The 21065-nt window shown below is 36.4% G+C and overlaps 1 protein-coding gene across 3 annotated transcripts in view; it reads left to right on the forward strand.

The window, feature by feature from the left end:
- LOC114031482 (parkin coregulated gene protein homolog) overlaps positions 1 to 21065 on the forward strand; it is a 619672-nt gene that overhangs the window by 300733 nt on the left and 297874 nt on the right. For all 3 annotated transcript variants that reach the window (XM_027846570.1, XM_027846572.1, XM_027846571.1), the window contains exon 3: positions 19985 to 20156. In XM_027846570.1, coding sequence (XP_027702371.1) covers positions 19985 to 20156 — 172 coding nt within the window. The remainder of the gene's footprint in view (positions 1 to 19984; positions 20157 to 21065) is intronic.

Below are 21065 nucleotides of genomic sequence, written 5' to 3' on the forward strand. Positions count from 1 at the left end.
TGTGGAGGGGAAGTGGGGGAAGGTGAGAGGGAGTGAGTGAATCTTATTCTCATCGGATTTGGCTTAAGGAGGAAATAACATACTCAGTTGGGTATGGAAATCTATCTTACCCTGCAGGAAAATAGGGGGGAAGGGGGTAAGAGGGTGGAGGGATAATAGAGGGGAGGGCAGATTGGGGAAGGGGGTAATCAGAAGTGAACACTTCTGAGGAGGGACAGGGTCAAAAAAGAGAATAGAATAAATGGGGGGCAGGATAGAATGAAGGGAAATATAGTTAGTTTTCCACAACATGACTACTATGGAAGTGTTTTGTATGATTATACATGTATAGCCTGTATCAAGTTGCTTGCCTTCTCAATGAGGGTGAGTGGGGAGTGAGAAAGGGAGAAAATTTGGGACCCAAAGTTTTAAAAATGAATGTTAAAAATTGTTTTCACATGCAACTGGGATATAAGATATACAGGCAAGGGGGTGTAGAAATCTATCCTGCTCTACAGGAAAATAGAAGGGGAAGGGGATAAGAGAAGGGGGGGTGATAGAAGAGAGGGCAGATTAGGGGAAGGGGTATTCAGAATGCATGCTGTCTTGGGGTAGGGGGATGGACAAGATGGGGAGAAAATTTGGAACTCAAAATATTGTGGAAGTGAATGTTGAAAACTAAAAATAAATAAATTAATAAAAAAAGAAATAGCATAAAAAAATTTCAAAAGTATAAAGTTTAATTTGAAGAATTTGACATGGGATTTGCTTTATATTTTGTAAACAAAGGGTGGGGGGAAACAAGTTGATAACCCTAAGTAATTGATTCAAAAATGCCAAATTGAAATGAATCTTTAGATATATTTCTTTTTTAAAAAATGAAGTTTTTCATAAAATAATTCAAAAAGTATAGTAGAATGGTTAGAATGCCTATCATTAGTATAAGATCTATACCTCCACCAAAAGCAAGGAGAGCATTTTATGCACATATGCTCTTTTCTTAAAGTGAAAAGGCACTATAAGTTTGATTGGTAACCAAGCATAAATCATGATTCCCTACCCATTTATGTTTCTGGGTATATTTCATAATGAGAATAATAATCTATACTCCTAAAGCACTTTAAGATCTGCAAAGTAGTTTCAGAATTTTATGCAGTTCTTTTTAGTTGAGAGATTTACAAAACTGAGTACCTCTCATTCCCACATTATTTTATCTTAAAAGAGAGTGGGTAATATCCTACATATTCCTTCTCCTATGTTATTATTTTGTGTATTTAAGTATGATACCATGTCATTATCCATGTTAGAGATCCAGCTGAAAAGAACTGGTATGTAGACTATCCATCTTGGGCACATAAGAAAATTATCACTGGATTTGCTGCTCTAGCTGATGTTTGTCCAGACTGTTGCTGTTGGCAACAGCCTGGTGGCCTTAGGAGCTCCCTTTGTTCAAAAAGAACACGCTCATCTCAGTTCATCTTGTAGTACTGTGACAATTCAAGTCATGATAGCATTCCTTTCACTTCTACACGTCAAAGAAGGTGATGATCTGCTGGGCTTTGTTTGAGGTGAGTCAGCTAGAGCTTTAAGATAATGTGGTCCAATAGGATTTGGATGCTGTCTAAACACAGGATGATGACTGTCGCTTTATTAGTCAGAAGGTAAGAATAGGGGAGAATGGTTTGTTACTGACGATACTGAGGCAGCTCAGTGGTGCAGTGGAAAGGGTGCTCAACTCAGGAAGACCTGAGTTCCAATCTAACCTCAGACACTTCATAGCTGTGTGAGTCTGGGCAAGATACTCAACCTGGGGTTCTCTTATCTGTAAAATGGAGAAAATAATCGTGCCTGCTTCCCAGGGTTGTTGTAAGGATAAAATGAAATATTTGCAAAGTATTTTGCAAAGTAAACTTTGACGTGCTATTTAAACGCTATCTGTGCTGAACTTAAATGTTATGTGTAACCCAGTGATGTGTGCTTAAATTTGAACCATGGGGTAAAAGTTTCTGAAAATACTTTTTTACCCTACTGTCAAACAGATCTCTGATCCCCTGAAATTTATTAGGCTGCTTGGGTATGTTTTAACTACCATGAATTTTATATTTAAATTAAAAATTTTGTGGGATTTGGGTATCAAATTCAATTAAATTCAACAAATATTTAATAATGTCCTTTGATTATAGATATAAGTATATGCTTGAATATAGAGGTTGTTTCATTTTTGTCTTTGTATCCCTAGAACTTAGTACAGCACCTGGCACACAGTAGGTACCTGATAAATGCTCTGTTGGTTGATTGAATGATTATTTGCAAGGTGTTATTATGATAGGCACAAAGGGGAAAAGATAAAGACTATCATAGGTCCTTCCCTCACAGAGTCTGTAATCTTATCAGAAGTCTCTGAAAGCTTTCTATAATTATAATGTTAATGCATTTATTTGCAGGTAATTAAACTAATTACACTCAGTAACAGCCCTCTTTTTCCAGCCCCTCTCTTTAAAAATCTACCTCTGTAATTTGCTGAAGATCAGTTATTCAGGTTGTTGAGGATTAAGAGTGTCAAGTTAACACCAGAAAAAGGGATAACAATCTTGTCAGCTGCCTCCTTTTTTCTTTAATTTTCCTCCTGAGTGTTATTCCTTGCTCTTCCAACTTTCTCCCTCATGCCAAAGCAGCCTCCCCACACTGGAAGTCCACTCCACTACTGTGGTCTTGTTATGTGCTGGTCAATTCTTACAAGAACTTCTATTTTTTTAGGAAAGTGCCTGGGCCAGTTTTGTCTTCTCTCCTTTCTGGGCTTGACTCCAAACTCTCTGGCCTTTATCTACCTTGTGGCTACCATGTACCTAGGTGGTACAGGGGATAGAGTGCCTGACCTGGAGTCAAGAAGACTGGAGTTCAAAACCAGCCACAGATGCTTAACTAGCAAGTGACCCTGAGCAAGTCACTTAACCTCTGTTTGTCTCAGTTCCCTTGACTGTAAAATGGGGATGATAACAATATCTGCCTCGAAGGCTAGCTGAGAGAATCAAATGTGATAATAATTGTAAAGCGCTTACCACAGTGCCTGGCACATAGTAGGCACTATATAAATATTAGCTTTTGTGATGGTGATGATATCCCTGCATGTGTACCTGCTCCCCTTTTCAGTTTACTTTTATGTGTTGTTTTCCCCCATCAGAATGTAAGCTCCTTGTGGGCAAGGATTGTTTTCCTGCTTGTAATCTCAATCCTTAGCACAGTACCTGGCACATAGTAAGCACTTAAATACTTGTTGACTGACCTGACTTCCAGACTAAATCAAAATGACCACAAATTGGCAGCTCCTCTAATGGAACAGTCTAAGACATATAGATCAGGCAAAAGATGGCAGCCAGTTAGATATCTCTTGAAGAAGAAATTGGAGGATGGAGTTCTCAGTAGCAGGAAAGAAAAAAAAAGATGCTGGGGAAATGGAAATCCCTCTTATAGAGGCATCTGGGGAAATAGTGTCCAGCAACAGAGGGTGCTGTAGTGACTGAGGCTGATGCATAGTAAAGATTCTAAGTTATAACATAGGATCCAGTGCAGGGGGTAAATAGGAATAATGTTAATGGAACTCAGCCAGGGTACCAGAAGGATCAACCCAGACCAGAATAGGCTACATTCCACATTTATGGATCATTTGACTGTCATCTCCATTTATAAGACTGGAGGTACACAATTCTCTATACTATTGCATCCTTCTAGAGGGTATCCTGAGACCACAGAGCTGGAGTTTGTGATGTGGAGTTGATTTATGAAGTGTTGAGGCATGGAAATTTTAAGTTGATTCCCAATTTTTTTCCTTTGTCCTGTAGCCTTTCTGATAAACTGGAATGATCTCTAATATCATCTGAAGGGCAGAATAGCAGGTTAATAATTCCTCCTGTCCTTCCACAACCATTGGAAGTCCCCACGAGGGTAGCAGGTAAATCCTAAGGTTTATATAGTCTTTGTGCAGCAATGCCCAATGAAATTTAAGGTAAATTCTTAGGGAGATGGTGTGAGAGAGTTAGAAGTACGCAATATTAAGCACAACAGTGATGATAAAAGGGCTGGTACCATGATCCAATAACCTCTTGAAGAATTAGGTAGAGTAAAGACTTTTGACAGAGAAAAAGCCAGACCCACTTTGCTACCAGCAATGGCTCTCTGCGAGTTTGGTGGTTTGTTGACTGGCTCTCTTGGTTACATGCAAGGTGACCTACATATTATGTTAAGTTATATTATGTTACTTCAGGTCATCCCAAATAATCCACTGGCCCATGGACATGTCTTTCAGATGTGTGCATGGTGAATAATATCGTGGTAGACCCATGACCACCAACTTGCCTTGGTAAGCAGTGACAGGGTTTTGAATACTCAAAATTGCCTGACTGTCTGGACATCATATCCCAGTCAGGGTACAGCCTAGAGTACACAGAGGCGGCCCTAGATGTTTGGTAATCTGTTTGAGACTCAGTCTTCCCTGAATGTAAGGGCAGAATCAGCACACAAGGTAGTTAATTGAACCTGGTTACACAGGTCCTATTACTGTTGTTGACAGATAAGCTGAACAAAATCAGTGGAATTCTCAGTGTGGGAGGTTTTGCAGTTTGATGGAGGCTGTTTAGATTGGATCCCTTTTCCTTGGGGAAGAAGCAAGGGGACACATAGATTAAAAACAGATAAAAATGACCAATCAGGCTATGAGTACAGCCTTTATACCACTGTATTTATCTTTATCTAACTTGCTTATGGTCGATGTAGTAACAGATATCTGCAATCCACCCAACCCTTCATTGGTTCATTTCTAAAAGATTCAAGCTCCCTTTGTGGGCCACAGTAGAAAGCCTCATAAACTCCAAAGATATCAAAGATATCAAAGATTTATTGATATAGAGTTAGAGATGGAGATATTTCTATTTATGTATATGTATGTAAATATATGTATATATATATGTATATAACGAATAGATTCATTTTTTACTGAACACTCCAGGGTTACTTCATGGAGGCCACTCCAAGCCTGTGTATAGTTTGAATAGCTATAATTGCCAAGTTACACGTGCAGTTCCATTTTCCAGAATTAGAATAAGGGTGACACAGAGACATAAATAGAAATATCATCTCATTTGATTCTCATGACAACCCTGTGAGGCAGGTGCAATTAGAGGACATACATACATCAGTTCTAGCATCTTAGGAGTCCTTTTATTTAAAAATTGAAAGTTCTAAAGAAAGGAGCCCACCAGATCTGGCACTGATTGAGTTTAGAGGTAGGATGTAGGTGCTCCACATTCTATAGCCTTCTGTGTGGTATTTAGAGAGATTTTAGGTATTGTGTGTGGTATTTTGGTATTTAGGCCTCTGTGTTTGCCAGAAGTTCTTATTCTTCAGTGGTCTAGCTCATATGATGATAGACTGAGAACTGTCAGGGAATTTTGATATTCTCTAATCCAACCCTCTCAATTTATAGATGGAGAAACTGAGGTATAGAGGAGCTTTTCCTGCATCATACAGGTAGTAAGTGTAGGCAGAGCTGGGATTTGAACCTGAATTCTCTGATTTCAAATCCAATGCTCTGTACCACCCCATGCTGCCTGTCGTAGTTGCACACTACTACAGACAATATGCTGAAATATTAAGTACAGGAGAGGCAGTCTGCCATAAAGGATAGTAGCAGTGGCCTGTGAATCAAGAAGACATATCCAATGTGGAAAAATTGGGACACTGATACATTGTTTTTGGCATTATGAACTAATCCATCCAGTCTGGAGGGCAATTTGGAACTAGGCTCAAAGAGTTATCAAACTGTGTATACCCTTTGACCCAGTAATACCACTACAAGGTCTGTATCCAAAAGAGATCAAAGAAAGGGGAAAGGACCTAAGTGTACAAAATATTTAGAGTACTTCTTTTTGCGGTGGCAAAAAATTGGAAATTGAGGGGATACCCATCAATTGGGGAATGGCTGAACAAGTTGTGGTATGTGATTGTGATGGAATACTGTTGTGCTATAAGAAATGACAAGTAGCATGCTTTCAGAAAAACCTGGGAAGACTTATATGAACTGATACAAAGTGAAGTGAGCAGAACCAGAACATTGTATACAGTAACAATATTGTAAAATGATCAATTGTGAATGACTTAGCTATTCTCAGCAATACAATGATCCAAGACAGTTTCAAAGGACTTATGATGAAAAATGCTATCCACTTCCAGAGAAAGAATTGGTGGAGTCTGAATGTATATCAAAGTATACTTTTTTTTATATTTTATATTTCTTGAGTTTTTTGGTCTGTTTTCTTTGCAACATGGTAATATGAAAATATGTTTTGCATGACTATATATGTATAATCTATATAAAACTGCTTGCCTTGTCAAGGAGGGGAGAAGGAGGGAGAGAATTTGGAATTCAATATTTTTAAATGAATTTTAAAAATTGTTTTTATATGTAATTGAGAAAAAATTAAAAATAAAAAAGAAGACATATACCAATCCCTCTTAATGCTGGTAATCTGTTGATTATTTCCTATTTATTCTGTATATAACTTGTTTGTACATAGCATCTTGAACATTGCTTCCCCCATTTCATTGTGAGCTTCTTGAGGTAAGGAACTATCTTTTGCCTTTCTTCGGATCCCCAGTGCCTAAGACAGTGCCTAGCACGTAGTAGGTGCTAAATAAATGCTTATGATTGACTGCCTGATGTAGGTTCTAATCATTTCCCTGACACATACTAGCTGTGGAACCATGATCAAGTCACTTAATTTGAGTGCCTGAAAAATTATCTAAAGCTTTAAATTATAAATGAGTTGATGATGCCCATTGGTAGAAAAAAATTTACACATTGAGTTCACAACATTGATAAAATCACAGGGCCAGAGTTTAATTTTTTTCAAAAGTAGGAACAGGCTCATAACAGGTAAATTTGTTTGGTAAATAACCCTTTTCCTAAATGATAAATTGCTTTCAACCATGAAGGGGCATTTGGGATCTGGACATATTAAAAAGAAGGGTAGCCATGAAGCTTCTCTTTAGTTCCTAGAATGCTCATTCATTGGTATCTTGCAATTTGGCTGCCTTGCTGATCTTTAGGCTGTCCATGAAAGGGATCATCAGGGTTATCTAAGAGATTAACAGTGATGAAGAGTGGGTACCGGTCCATGATTGTATTGGCCTTAAGGGCCTAGTAATTTTGAAATAGGTCATCCTATTTTCTTTTTTCAAACAATGCCAATGTCCCAATAACAGAGTTAAGTTGGCCAAATGAGTCCCCATTTGGTACTATTGTCTACAAATTCCCACAGAGATTGAACAAGGCTCTGAAAAGGAATAGATGCAACCAACCTTTGGGGCCCAGGTCTCTAGGAATTAGACTAATTGTATAATTGTGGATGCCTGGTGGGGAGTCAAGGTATTGGCCCTTGGTAGTGCTTAATACATCCAGATACCTATCAGAAAGGAAAGGGTTGATGTCTGTAAACTATGTGAAATTGTTGGAGATGCTGCTGGAAACAGAGAAGGGAGTCAAACACTAGATACTTCTACTATGAACTGTCAGAATTGTGCAGAGCCAGTTGATAGATTCTGAGAAACACCAGGAACAAGAGTGATTTGGTTCCATTGAAGGAGGAATCATACTGGCAGCCCACTGGGACACACAGAGGTCTTGTTTCCTGTGTGAATGGGTCCATCATTTGGGGGAAGAGGAAGGAGTGACACACATGAGGTGCTGGCATTTATTGTTGCTACCAACACCATGGTTATACAAGCCTGTACAAGCCTTGTGCAACTCCCATTGAAATAGATATAGTCACAACTGCCCTAAAAAGGAAATAATATTTCACCAACTCTATGGAATTAGCCATATATTCATTAACACATTATACTTTTTTTTAAATGAAGCCTGAAGAACACTTTTGTGTCATGACATCTAAACCCAAAACAGAATGATAGTTTAAATTTGTGTACTTCTTTGTTGTACCTTATTCCATATAACATTAATATGATTAATATTTCAATTTGTTGAAATTTCCAGGATCAATCTGCTGATATTTGCTGAATCGATCAGCTGAAATCAGTTGCTGTCACTAATAGCATTTTGTTTACATTATAAGATTGAGGGATTACCAAAAGCTGCTAGGGGCATTCAAACTTATTTTGTTCATATTGGATTTCTATTTTTCCCCTTGATGTTTGTATATAGGAAACATATGTGTGTATAGAGATGTATATTATGTGTATATAGCTTATATACTTTATAGGTGTGTATATATATATCCACACATATATGTTATATAGAATGTAAGTATGTACACACACAAAAATACACACACATATATAATATAAATATGTATTATATATAAAATGTTATTTATCATATATATAGTGAAGGATTACCATTTAGTAATTTTTTACTCCTATGCCCATACTTTTGTAGTCTTTTGATAAAGTAGGAATGCTGTAATATACTAGATTGAATCAAATAAAAATATTTGAACCCTAGGTAAACCCATTATAACCATAGCAGGCTGACATCTTGATTGCTCTGGGGGTGAGAAACCTGGTCACCTCTGTCTTTGCCTTTTCTCAGCAGATCATCTGCTTGACTTTTGTTTTTCTCTCTCTACTCTCTTATTGCTATGTTTCTCCTATTATCCTGGTCTCTCTGGTAGCATGGTCAATGGAGACAAGAGAAGAAAGAGAAAGAGAGCCTCCTAGTGATTCCCTCTCAAGGGTCTGCAATCCCCAGCTCCCAAATTTGGAGTTCTCTTCCATTGTATTAACTGCTTTTCTAAACTGTAACCCAAGAGATGTGGATTGATCCTCTTCAACTAATCAAAAGATATTTCCTATAGCACCATCTTTCTTTATCCAATGACCCAAAGTCCCTATGATCTTTTTAAATTGATTAAAGACTTTTTCATACCTAGTTTATTTTTGAATGATTGGTTAACTCAATTGAGATCTAAGCTTTCTGTAATTAATTGGGGTGGTGATAGATTCCCACCCTCACACTGACAGGCTGCATAATATATATGGATCAGAACACTTAAAATTCTCTTTTCCTCCAGAAAAACCCTTTTTTGAAAGGCAAGCCATGTACAGTGTAATTTGTATTAGCCTCATTTTTAAGTGGGATAATTCAAACTGTTGTATTTTACCTAATTTTTGCAAAATTAGTTTTCTTTAAAAATTAGTTTTGAGTATAACTCTTGTGTATCTAAAATATCAGTGGGAGTTCTCAGTATAGGTTAAATTTTTTTTTTATTGATAAGTTCTTGATTGTCTAAAGCACATAGTTCCTCCACAATTCCCTCCCGTATTTTTTTCTTGTTGTTTGTGAGCTGGGTTTTCTTCTCTTCTCTTATACTTTTTTCCCTTCCAAAGATCCTACCATCCAAATTCCCTGGACTACTTGTGTTTCCTTATAAATGACTCTCTGTCTCCTGTCTCCATGTCTTTGCACTGGCTGACCTCATGCCTGGAATTCTCTCCCTCCTGAATGCCACCTCTTCCCTTCCTGTCTTCCCTTCGCACTCAGCTTTAATCCTACCATATGCAAGACCTTTTTTCAGTCCTCCCAAGCTGTTAGTGCCTTTCCACCTATGATGACTTTCCATTTACTCTGTATATATCTTTTATGCAGAGAGTTATTTCCATTTTGTTTCCTGATTACATTGTGTTTTACTAAGGTCAGGGACTATTTCTGCCTTCTATCTATCCTGGTTGCTTAGCACAGTCTGTCATATAGTAAGTACTTAATGAATATCTCTTGACTGACTGAACTGGACTGTGCCTGTTAAAGTGTTTGATTTTTCAAAAAAAATCAAAAAACAAAACAAAACTCCAACTATTTATTGAAATTGAACTAAGTTCGTAAGCTATATTTAAATTGGGGTTAAAAATATGGATTATGGTTAGAAACAAATAACGTTGGGAAAAAGACTAGAATACTCACTAGAATACTTGAAAAATAAGCCATATAAGAAGTGTAGTCAGAGCAACTTGACTATCCCTAAAGTCTTAACAGAATAAGGAATGTTAGGCAGTATAGGGTAATATAAAGGTCAGTATGTTTATTGTTTCAGTCATTTTTTGGTCGTGTCCTACTCTTCATCACCCCATTTGAGGTTTTCTTGGCAAGGATAGTGGAGTAGTTTGCCATTTCCTTCTCCAGCTCATTTTACAGATAAGGAAACTGAGGCAAACAAGGTTAAATGACTTGCTCAAGGTCCCACAGCTAGTGTGTGAGGCCGGATTTGAATTGAGGAAGATGTGTCTTCTTGACTCCAGGCCCAGCACTCTGTCCACTTCTCCACCTACCTGCCCCTAAGGTCAAAATACTTGAATACAGAAGACGACTACAGGGTTTGGCTATACAATTTATGAACTGTGTAATCTTAGATGAGTCCTTTAGCCTCTTAGATTCTGTTTCCTTTATTGCCATGTGGAACTAGTGATACCATCTCTCCTCCACTGAAGCCCTGTGCCTCAACTTGGCAGTGGGAACCAAGATCTGGTTCATTCTGCAAAGCCACAAGGCTTTGAGCGAAGGCCAGGTGACAGATTCTGTATTCCCTAAGGACCAGTCTGGCTGAGTTTATAGAAGCATATCTTCAAATGATTATTAGTATCACTGAGTGATGAATTATTTGGCCAGAGTAACTCAGGAAACTCTACTGATGGATCAGAAGTTTGTGATCTCCATAGGGACCAACCACACAGAAAAGATCAAAGATCATTGAAATATTAAAGTAATAAATGTTTTACTTTGTGAGAACCAAATGAGTTGTACTTATGGTGATGCTTTTGTAAAGTGTAAAATTCTATATAAATATAAGTTCTTATTATTTAAACAATGAGAAAATATGTCCATAGAGCTCAAAGTTATCTTAGAAATTGTCTAGTCTGTCCTCTTATTTTCAAGTAGGAAAACTAAACCCTAGAGGCTTTAAATGACTTGCCTAAGATAACAGAGATAATTAGAATCAGTGTCTAGATGAAAACGAGGTCCTCCTACTCCAATTTAGTGTTATTTTCATAACAAGTTCAAAGGATACACCTGTGGGGGCAGCTAGGTGGAACAGTGGATAGAGTGCTGGGCCTGGAGTCAGGAAGACTCATCTTCCTGAGTTCAAATATGGCCTCAGACACTTGCGAGCTGTGTGACTGAGCAAGTCACTTAACCCTGTTTGCTTCAGTTTTCTTATCTGTAAAATGAGTTAGAGAAGGAAATGGCAAACATCCCCAGCATCTTTGCCAAGAAAACACCAAATGGGGTCACTAAACAACAAAATGAGAGAGGAGTTGTCTAGGATCCCAAGGTTCCATATTTTCTGTATAAACTTCACTGATCTAAAAAGAACATTTCTTTTTCTAAGAAGTATTTCTTGTGACTTTTTAACAACTCAGTTCTTGTGACAAATAAAACAAGTATAGGAACATTAAAAACTATGCTTTATTCTTGTCCTTTAAGATGCCCTTTGCTGGAACACAACTCTGTATATTTCTCCATGTGTCACTAATGTGGATTTAACAAAAGTCCATGCAGTCCACAATGTAAAGACTGTATTTACCAGCAGAGAAACTCACTTGCTACAGTACTGAAATAGTGGACAGAGGTTCATTTTTGAAGATATAATAAGTAAGACTAAAATAAGAATTTTGGGATGTGCTTGGATGTATGTGCTTAAAAATGGACATAGTTTTGATTGATAAATTTTGTACCAAGATGCTATATTGACAGCAAAAGCCATCATGGTCTGGTTCTTTAGATGGAATTATTCTATTCGCTTACCTATCTATTTACCATGTCTGTCTGTCTGTCTGTGTGTATGTATGTTATGTCTATCTATACCTATCTATCCATCTATCATGCCAGGCTAAATGCTGGGGATAAAAAGAAAGGCAAAAACACAGTTCCTGCCATCAAGGAGTAAGTAGGTCAGTATAGCTGGATCCCGGATCTTATAGTGTATAGATAGGAATAAAGTAAAGTAAAATTGAAAAGATAAGAAGAGACCAGAATGTGAAGGGCCTTAAAAGCCAAATAGAGGTTTCCATTTTTCTTCATCTGTAAAGTGGGGGTTGTAATATACATCTACCTAGTTCACAAGGCTGTGGTGAGGATTAAATGAGATAATGCAGTCAAAATGTTTTTTTTTAAACCTTAAAGCACTATATTAATCTGAGACAATATTATTATTAATTACCCTAAATACAGCTTTTCTATACTGTCAACATTAGTCTGGAAATGTATCCTTTTTAAAAAGTTATTTAAAAGCACTATCATCCCCAAAATGGGAAATACAGTTTTCTGTTTCCTCTACTAAATTTTTATTATTGGCATCAAAGAAGCCTAGAAGGCTAGTAATTGTTTTACATAAACATATTTTAACATATATCAAAGTACATCACTGGAAAATGTTGATATCTGCCAGATAGGCTTTCTTTCAACCTAGAAACGATTTGGATTCATTGTTCTATGTCCTTCAAAATTATCTTTGGTTCTACAGCTGCTTTTAACAGCAAAACTGACAGCAAAGCTAGAGGAAAGAAATTCTAGGAAATTTTGGCATACCACGGCACAAATAATCAAAATAAGGTCTTACAGTCATATAACAAAGAAATAAAAAGATATATTTAAAAGGAAATAATCAAAAAACAGTGATAGCTAGTAACTATAGTTTGACATGGAGAATCACTTATGAGGGCTTTTAGTCTCTGCCGAGGTCTCCTTCCTCCTCCCCATGAGTTGGTTGGAGGACCTTGTGAACTTCAAAGGATTTGGAACTTACTTTTTGAAAGCTTGCATTATTTATATCCATCCTTTTTTCTACAACTCCTGAAAAGGCCTTTGGCCAAAAGCAGTAAAAAATTGTCTTCACCTGACGTATATTATCTTAATTTTTTCCTTATCACAACGGTTGGGTTGTGATCATCACACTGAAGTTACTGATTTTCAGAAAACTCCCTAATCACCAATGTGTTATTTCATTCTCCATAGCACTGATTCACTTATCAAATTAGAAGATTACTTTGATTCTTCAATATTTTATGGTTTTCACAGTTCAAGGATTGCCTCCACTGGGATAGATTATAGTCCCTCTATGTCTTCTTATTCTGTGTGATTCATCCATATCTTTTAACAATTTTTAGAGATTCCATCCAATGTTTGTTGCTAGAAGCTTTCTTCTGATTCTTTTAACATCATTTCAGGTATCACAAAAACAACAATGACAAAAACAAGCAAACAACAAAAACAACAAGCCTGTTACACATTCAGTCATTCATACATTTGACAAATAATTGATTTTCTGCTATGTGAATGGGCCAAAAGTCATACATAATAAGATCAATATATATATAGATTAACTCTGAATTTAGAAACATCTCCTCTAAATAAAACTACTTTTCAGGTGTCCTTACCACTTCCACCATGAATATCATGTTTCTATGAAATGGAAAAAGAGTGTAGAGATACGTGCTTGACCCTTGATAAAATTATAATACTCTTTTTGAGTAAGATAATGACACTGGCTAGGGTGTTTAGAATGTTTTTGCTTTCTCTGTGTTTTCTTTTTTGGTTTGTTTTCCTCTTAAAGGCAAAATTACATAATCTAAAGAGCAAATCTAAGGCCAGAGACTTTAATGTGATGGGAAAGATACCGGGAAGCAGCATCAGACTTCCCTTGAACTTCTATTCATACTTTCTTCGTGACTGATAGCGAATTAGGATGATCCTTTCTAGCTAGGACACGATTACCACTAAGCAACTTAAATATGTATTTGGGAATGAAGGATTAAATTATTTTATAAAATAAACTTAGCTCAAAATTCTGTCAAAAACTTTACCAAGACAGCTGCCTAAAGGTCAGTTGCAAGCAGAGCTAGAATTTATGCATGCTTAACCTTTATTATCTAAAAAATGCTTGTTTCCACAGCAGCAGTCAATGTGTCTCCTGGATGATACATGATAACTGAAAACAGAATACTCTTTAGGTATTCTCTTTGCATATCTCTATTCTTTTCTAGTGGTGACAAAATTAAAACAATTTCCTGAAACTATATACTTGAGTATGTTCCAAAAATTATGTTTATACTTATTCATCTGTAATATGTCATTAAAGGAAAAATCAGCAGTAAAATATGTAATCAAATTTGTTTTCAAGTTTTCCCTTTCCTTTATCACCTATATCTGCCTCTGAAAGTACTGTTTCTGAACATATGTCTCTAGTAAGAGGCATAGTAAGAATAATTACTCATTGGGTAAATAGCATGACAGTCTGAAGTATGTAGAGATCACAGTTAAAGTATATAGAGAACAGAGAAGAAGTGTTGAGAACGGAAAACATCATAGTCTCATAAATGGAGATGATGAAATACAGTATATTACTGTGTCCTAGGCCACATATGGAATTAATGGAATAATATGGAATATTAATAACATGGATAATATGGAATTAATTTCTATGAATGCTTCAGTGATGTGGCTACTCCTTTCATCAATGCAAATCATAATCCTTCCATGCCTTAGTAGTTTGACTTCATGAATTCTTGAAGAAAAAAACAAAAAAAAATCATCACCTACTAGCCACTAGTATCCCTTGGATTAGTGCTATTTTCAGGATTTAAAGGATTTTTCTTAGAATGAAAAAGAAAATCCAATTTTCCTACACATTTTACTTCCTACATTGAGTGGCAAATGCCTCTCTAAATGAGTGAATTTTTATTATAAGACAATGTTGATGCTAAGATAAGTAAGGGAGTACGTGTAAAAAATTTAACAAATGAGATTCATTGAAAAACATTTTTACAGTTGACAGAAGCCTGAGAAAGGCTGGATATGGGGAATGCTGCAGGTTTTTAAGTCTCGAACCTCTACTAGCTGCCAGATCAGTTCATGGGAAGGAGAGGGAAGCAACAAAGATAGCTTCCTGTAGTGACCTTTTTTCACAGGAAAAATCCCATCTCTGACATGCATCAGAAATATTTCCCTACTTTTCCTCACTTCCCAGGGCTCTAGGGCAGTTATTGGTTGTAAAGAAAGGCATTGCTTGTTTCTGCTCCTAGTTTTACACTTGGAAATATTAGAAATTTGTAATCAGTTTAAACAATTGAGGAATAAAGGGAGTCTGGCTTTCCAAATGGCTGACTACAGATTTGTTCATCTTGTTCTCATTGCGTTAATGGCTTTTTGTTATGTCTTTGGCTGGATTCTGAGGAACTTTTCCAGAAACCAAGAGACGTATTGGTCAATACACTTAGAGGTTTTTACATAAAAACAAAGAACGAAGCTATTTTTTGCGGTTAAAAGTTAAAGTTTTAAATTAAAACTGTTAAGTTTTTTCTTCTGAATTTTTTACTTAAATCTTAACTCTCCTGAGCCGGTTCCTAGACTCTAAGACTTATTATAAGGATAGTAGACAGTTTAATATATTCACTTATGATGTATGGCATGTTTAGGAAGGATAGCAGCTGTGGTGAGAGGGCTTGCCAAGCCCTTTTTAAGACTGCTTACTCACCTTTGGTGTCCACATGTCACCCAATTCTTACCTGTGACTCCAAGAAGCTATGGCATGCACAGTGGCCACATCTTGGTAAATTATCTTGGCTAAAGATTAGTTGGGCTAAACCAGGTTGAGAATAACCAACAGGCTTCAAACCCTTTGGTGAGTTATGGGAAAAACAAAATGCCATTTTTTTGCAGTTAAGGTTTAAGTTTTAAATTAAAACTTTTTTTTTTCATTACTTGAATTTTTTATTTAAATCTTGACTCTCCTGAGCCAATTCCTAGACTCGAAGCCTTATTATAGAGAAGGTAGACAGGTTAATATTCACTCATGTTGTTTTGAATCAGTACTTCAAATACTGGGGTGTGTTGCAATTATTATATGGGTCACAAGGCAAATATAGGGGTGGGGTTGAATGGGCACTACCATAGGATGGTTTATTTTGATTGATCCTTGAATGAGAGATATTCTGGGCCTTTACTCAAGTGTTTCCAGTTTAGCAGGGCCTGCCAGAGTTCATACTCTAGTGTCACAGGCTTTAAGAGCCCAAGATCACCTCTGTGCTAACATGGAACCAGATTAGGTTGTTAGTGCAAGGTTTTACATCAGATTGTCTCTAAAATGAAGACAGATTAAATTTAAAATCAGCATGAAGGACCATGATATTTGACACAGCAACAAACAAGATCATTTCCATATACAAAGTACAGAAAACAAGTATGATACCACTAATCTCCTCTACTTACCTTAAGGTTTTTTTTTTTTAATGTATTACTGCATTTCAAAAATTGTCCTGTTTGTGTCTTTCTGAACATCCTTCTGCCCTCATCTGGTAAATGTTTCATTGACCCCTTTATAAAACTAATTCAAGAAATTAAAATTAGAGCAATGAATTTGATGCCCCAAAGAAATTTAAAGAATGAATTATTGTCATATTATTATTGGTTCATGTTGTACTACCCCTTAGAATGTTCTATTTTTAGAAAGTAGTATTATTTATCATGGCTAGTGACCATTATCATCACCTAGTGGCCAATCTGCTTCTGACAGGGATTCTCCCTATACTTACATGGCTACACTTATCCTCAGGCAGTACCCCCAACATATTCTCAAAATCTTCTCAGTTTGGGTGGAACTTCCCTAAGCTTACACTCTTTTCAGTGTTTGAGAACCCATGGTCACTTCCACTTCTCAATGAAACACAGCAGTACAACTTTCAGATTTGTAATAATAATAACCATAATAATTTGCATTTACATAGCACTTCAAGGTTTGCAAAATGCTTCACAAATATCTCCTCTCCCTAACAACCCTGGGAGGAGGTAGGTGCTGTTATTATCCCCATTTTACAGATGAGGAAACTGAGGCAGAGAGCAGTTAAGCAACTTTTCCAGGGTCACATATCTAGAGAGTGAGTGAGGCCAGGTTTGAATTCAGGTCTTTCTGATTCCAGGTCCAGAACTCTATCCACTGAGCTACCATATAGTTTACATTTATGTGCTACATTTACATGTATGTGCTACCATATATTTACATTTTGCTAAACACTTTCCCGAGTTGTGAGGATGGGTAGCACCAGTATTATTATCCCATTTTCAGTTGAGAAAGTTAAGGCTCTGAGAGAGGTTGAATGACTTGCTCACAATCACATCAGTAGTACCGGACTTGGATCTTGAATGAGTCTTCTAGGTCTAAATTCAGATTCTTTCCCCTACACTGTGCTTTTTCTTTTGGATGATTCATCAATTAGTACTAAGCTATGGTTTTTTTTAGACAGCTAGATGGCACAGTGCATTGAGTGTTGGGTTTGGACTCAGGAAGAATGCAGTTCCGATATTGCCTCATACACATACTACCAGTGTGACCACAAGCCTGCCAGTTAATTTCTCTGATTCTCAGTTTCCTCATATGTAAAATAGGGATAATAACTGTACCTACTTCCCAGGGTTGTTGTGAGGAACAAGTAAAATAACTCTGTAAAGCTTAAAACACTATATGAATGCTAGCTATCATTAACATTTTAAAAAAGGAATTACCAAATAATCAAAAAACTTCTTATGAAAATCACTATTCAAAACCTTATTGTGCTACATCTTAATATTAAATCAATTTTATAAAATTATAACATGTCTTACAATACTGTAGGGGCTGTACTCAGTGGTTCTGGTTAATTGTAATTAGGTGGGTTCCCTGCCCCCCCCCTTAAATGCTGCTTTAACTACAATATTTCATGGGTTTTTTTTAAGTGAAACTATTTTAGATAGTTTGTCATTTAGATAAGGCATTTTTAATAAAATAAAAAATGTTGAGTGTAAGTGATCTATCCCTCCCTACTTCAATCATTTTTCTATTCTTAAAACACATCTCCTCACTGTGCCTAATTAGGTACTCTACCAATAATCACCAGGCAACAACCACCTGAAATGAAGGCAGAGTGCCTGGGAAGAGATGGAAAGCATTTATCAAATTTGTCTTACAGTACAACTCAAATACTTTTTTGTGAAGGAAATATCCCATCATTATACACTCATTAATGGCTACAGTGGCCAAAGAGTGACATTATTTTTATACAGTTATGTTTTTATGAAAGTTGTAAATATAATCAAGGTAAAATGACCTGATAAGTTCCACAAACCAAAGGGAGGGTGTCATCTCCACCTGGCGCACCTTCACTTGAATAGCTCAAGACCTCATGATGGCCCAGATGCAGGCAGTAGATTATTGACAGTCCTCCAACCCCACACACCCTTAGAATATCTTATTTGAAGGAGTTTGAAGTATTTGAAGTAGCTGGTAAAATTGCTGTGCCTATAGTGTGGTTTGTAAGGAAAGGGAGTTGTGAAAGGTGAGACATCTAGGAAGATAGGGTCTGGATCAAAAGTGCCATTGATATGTTATCTGAGAAGTGTTTAATAGAGATGGTTTTGGCAGATACCTTTATGCCATATTTTAGCAGGAAGAAAATGAAAGCAGACAGGCTGCCAAAAAGGAAATACCAGAAGCCCTGAAGAAATATGACCACAGAGTCATTTCCTTGGTAGAGAAGGGGCCAAAAGGAAGCCATAAATTTAGATAATGCCATAGGAAGAAGAGGTGGTTTCGTTTGGTACCTGACTGAATGTGCATCAAGAATATGGAGAAGAGGAAATTCTGAATCTTTTGGCAGAACCATGAGTCTTTCTCTAGGATATAGGAAGCCAAATAGATTGTATAGAGATAAGGAAATGAGGGATTCTAGCTTCATTATTTAATGCTGGGGGGAAAAAACCTTCAGATTATTCTGTCTAAATGAGCACATTTAAATCTGTTAATATAATCATAGAATCTAAATGTGGTACCAAACCTGAAAGAATGTTTCGGAATCCTTTCCACAGCAACATAACAGTGAGTAGTAGGATTTTATTCTGTTTTATTTTGCTATCATTTTTCTTTTTATTATTGTCTGCTAAACTGCACCATAGTAAACTAAGATTAGCTTTTATCACAGAATCATAGAAATTTAGAACTAGAAGAAACCTTAGAGTTCATTTAGTTCATTTCTTTTATTTGGCAGAAGAGGAAACTGAAGCCTATAAAGAGTTGAGTGACTTGTCCAAGGTCACAGTGTCAAGGCCAGGACCATAGTACACATCTCTTGATGCCCAGCTCTTTCTATTATTCTGCATAAGCTGTTGTGTAAAGTAGAACATCACATAGTCTCAGGTCTAGCCCTTTGCTTTGAATTGCTAAAACCTACATCCACAAGTGTTCTGGCACCTTCCCAATTGCTCCTGGGGATAGCTGCCTCACTTCCCTAACCATCTAATGAGGAAGCACAGGCATGCTCCAGTGCCAGTTTCAACAACCCTCATTTGACAAAGAATGGCCTCTAGGATAGGAAGTATTTTTTTTTTAAATGATGAGTAAGAAGAAATATGACGCAGAAGACAGTGGACAAATGAATTGAGGAGAAAGTTGCTATAACTTTTCAGGCTGTCATTACTTTTCAGAGTTTGAATTTTGCTTGAGATAAAATAAAGACTGTCTCCACATTTCACCCAAGTCAATGCGTGTTCTCTATTGCGTTATTTTTAAAAATCAAATGCTAGCTTTCTTCCAACATCTTTTGTTCATTTTTACTATTGCAGTTAATTTTTCTAGTATCCAAACTTCTTTACTTCTCAAAGAATTTTGACAGGTGCTATTTCGTACAAATAGTAAAGTGTAAACAGAAATTTCATAAAAGTATTAGGTGTCCAAAAGAATCTCCAAAGGGATGATTTCTAAGTATATACTTTGAGATTAAAGGTTAGTGACAGAAATTCATTGCTAATATAATCATATGCTATCCCTCACAACATCATTTAGACTTAATTCTTAAAATCTTAATAAAGTATATTGCCTCTTGCTCTTCCCAGGTAAATAATATTTTTTCATTAGCTTTGTTTTCCTGGTAGCCTTTGATTAATATTTTTACATTTTACTTCTTCTATTTCTATTTTCAGGTAGAGATTGAAAAGCTGGATTACCATCACTATCTGCCTCTGTTTTTTGATGGGCTTTGTGAGATGACATTTCCCTATGAGTTTTTTGCTCGACAAGGAATCCATGACATGCTGGAACATGGGGGAAACAAGATACTTCCTGTCATTCCACAGCTCATTATTCCAATAAAAAGTAAGTGAACAGGTGAAAAAAGAATCACTGGATTTATATGGTGCTGGTTTTTGACAACTTGCTAATTAAGCAATAAAACATGACAGACTGAGCACATCCACAGGTTTGATGTAACCCTCAGTAAATTGGTATGATATCAGACTAGATTTCCAGAACCCACATTATCTGTACTGCATTGTGGTTTGTCTGGAATTACTCTTATTATATTAAAGAAAGACCTCGGATATAATATGAAGGAAAAAACTAATTTATATTTTATAGAGTTTTTATACTTACTTTTTCCTCTACTATCATAAGGCTTATATTATGAGAAAAAAAGGATTTCAAATTTAAGATGTACCTTTGAAAATGAGTGTTGAGTGTATATATGTGTATGAGAGACAGAGAGAGATGCTACCAGTTCTTGATAACTGTGACTTCCACCTACGAGCTCTTAAGTAAAGATTTGAGATACTTTAAGGGTTTTTTTTTAAGTTTTAGCATATTTTATATGGTGGGTTACATATTTTTAAGGCCATGACTAATAAAGGGAGAAAGGATATTATTATTATTTTTTAGAAACCTAAAAATTTTTCACCATGATATATACTTTTTTAACCTTGTGAATAAAGTAACATCAGAATTCTCAATTTTCCATGATTCTACTGATGCTGCAATACAATGAATTCCATTTTGAAACTTGCTACCTTGTCTCTGGATTCTCGACAAGAAAATGATTTCTGACCAGTCAGCCATCCAGTAGACCACTCCCACATCCCCGGTGAGACAGAGAATGAAACCAAAGAAAAGAAGATTGCTACTGGGTGTGAAAGAGTAATATGGAAGAAAAATGGTTCTTTAAGTCAAACCTTATTAAAAAGCAGTTTTCACTCCCCCACATGTATCAACTAAGTGAGGGGCTGCTGTTCC

This window comes from Vombatus ursinus, unplaced genomic scaffold, assembly GCF_900497805.2.
Source record: "Vombatus ursinus unplaced genomic scaffold, bare-nosed wombat genome assembly UNPS02015175.1, whole genome shotgun sequence".
Lineage (NCBI taxonomy): Eukaryota > Metazoa > Chordata > Mammalia > Diprotodontia > Vombatidae > Vombatus > Vombatus ursinus.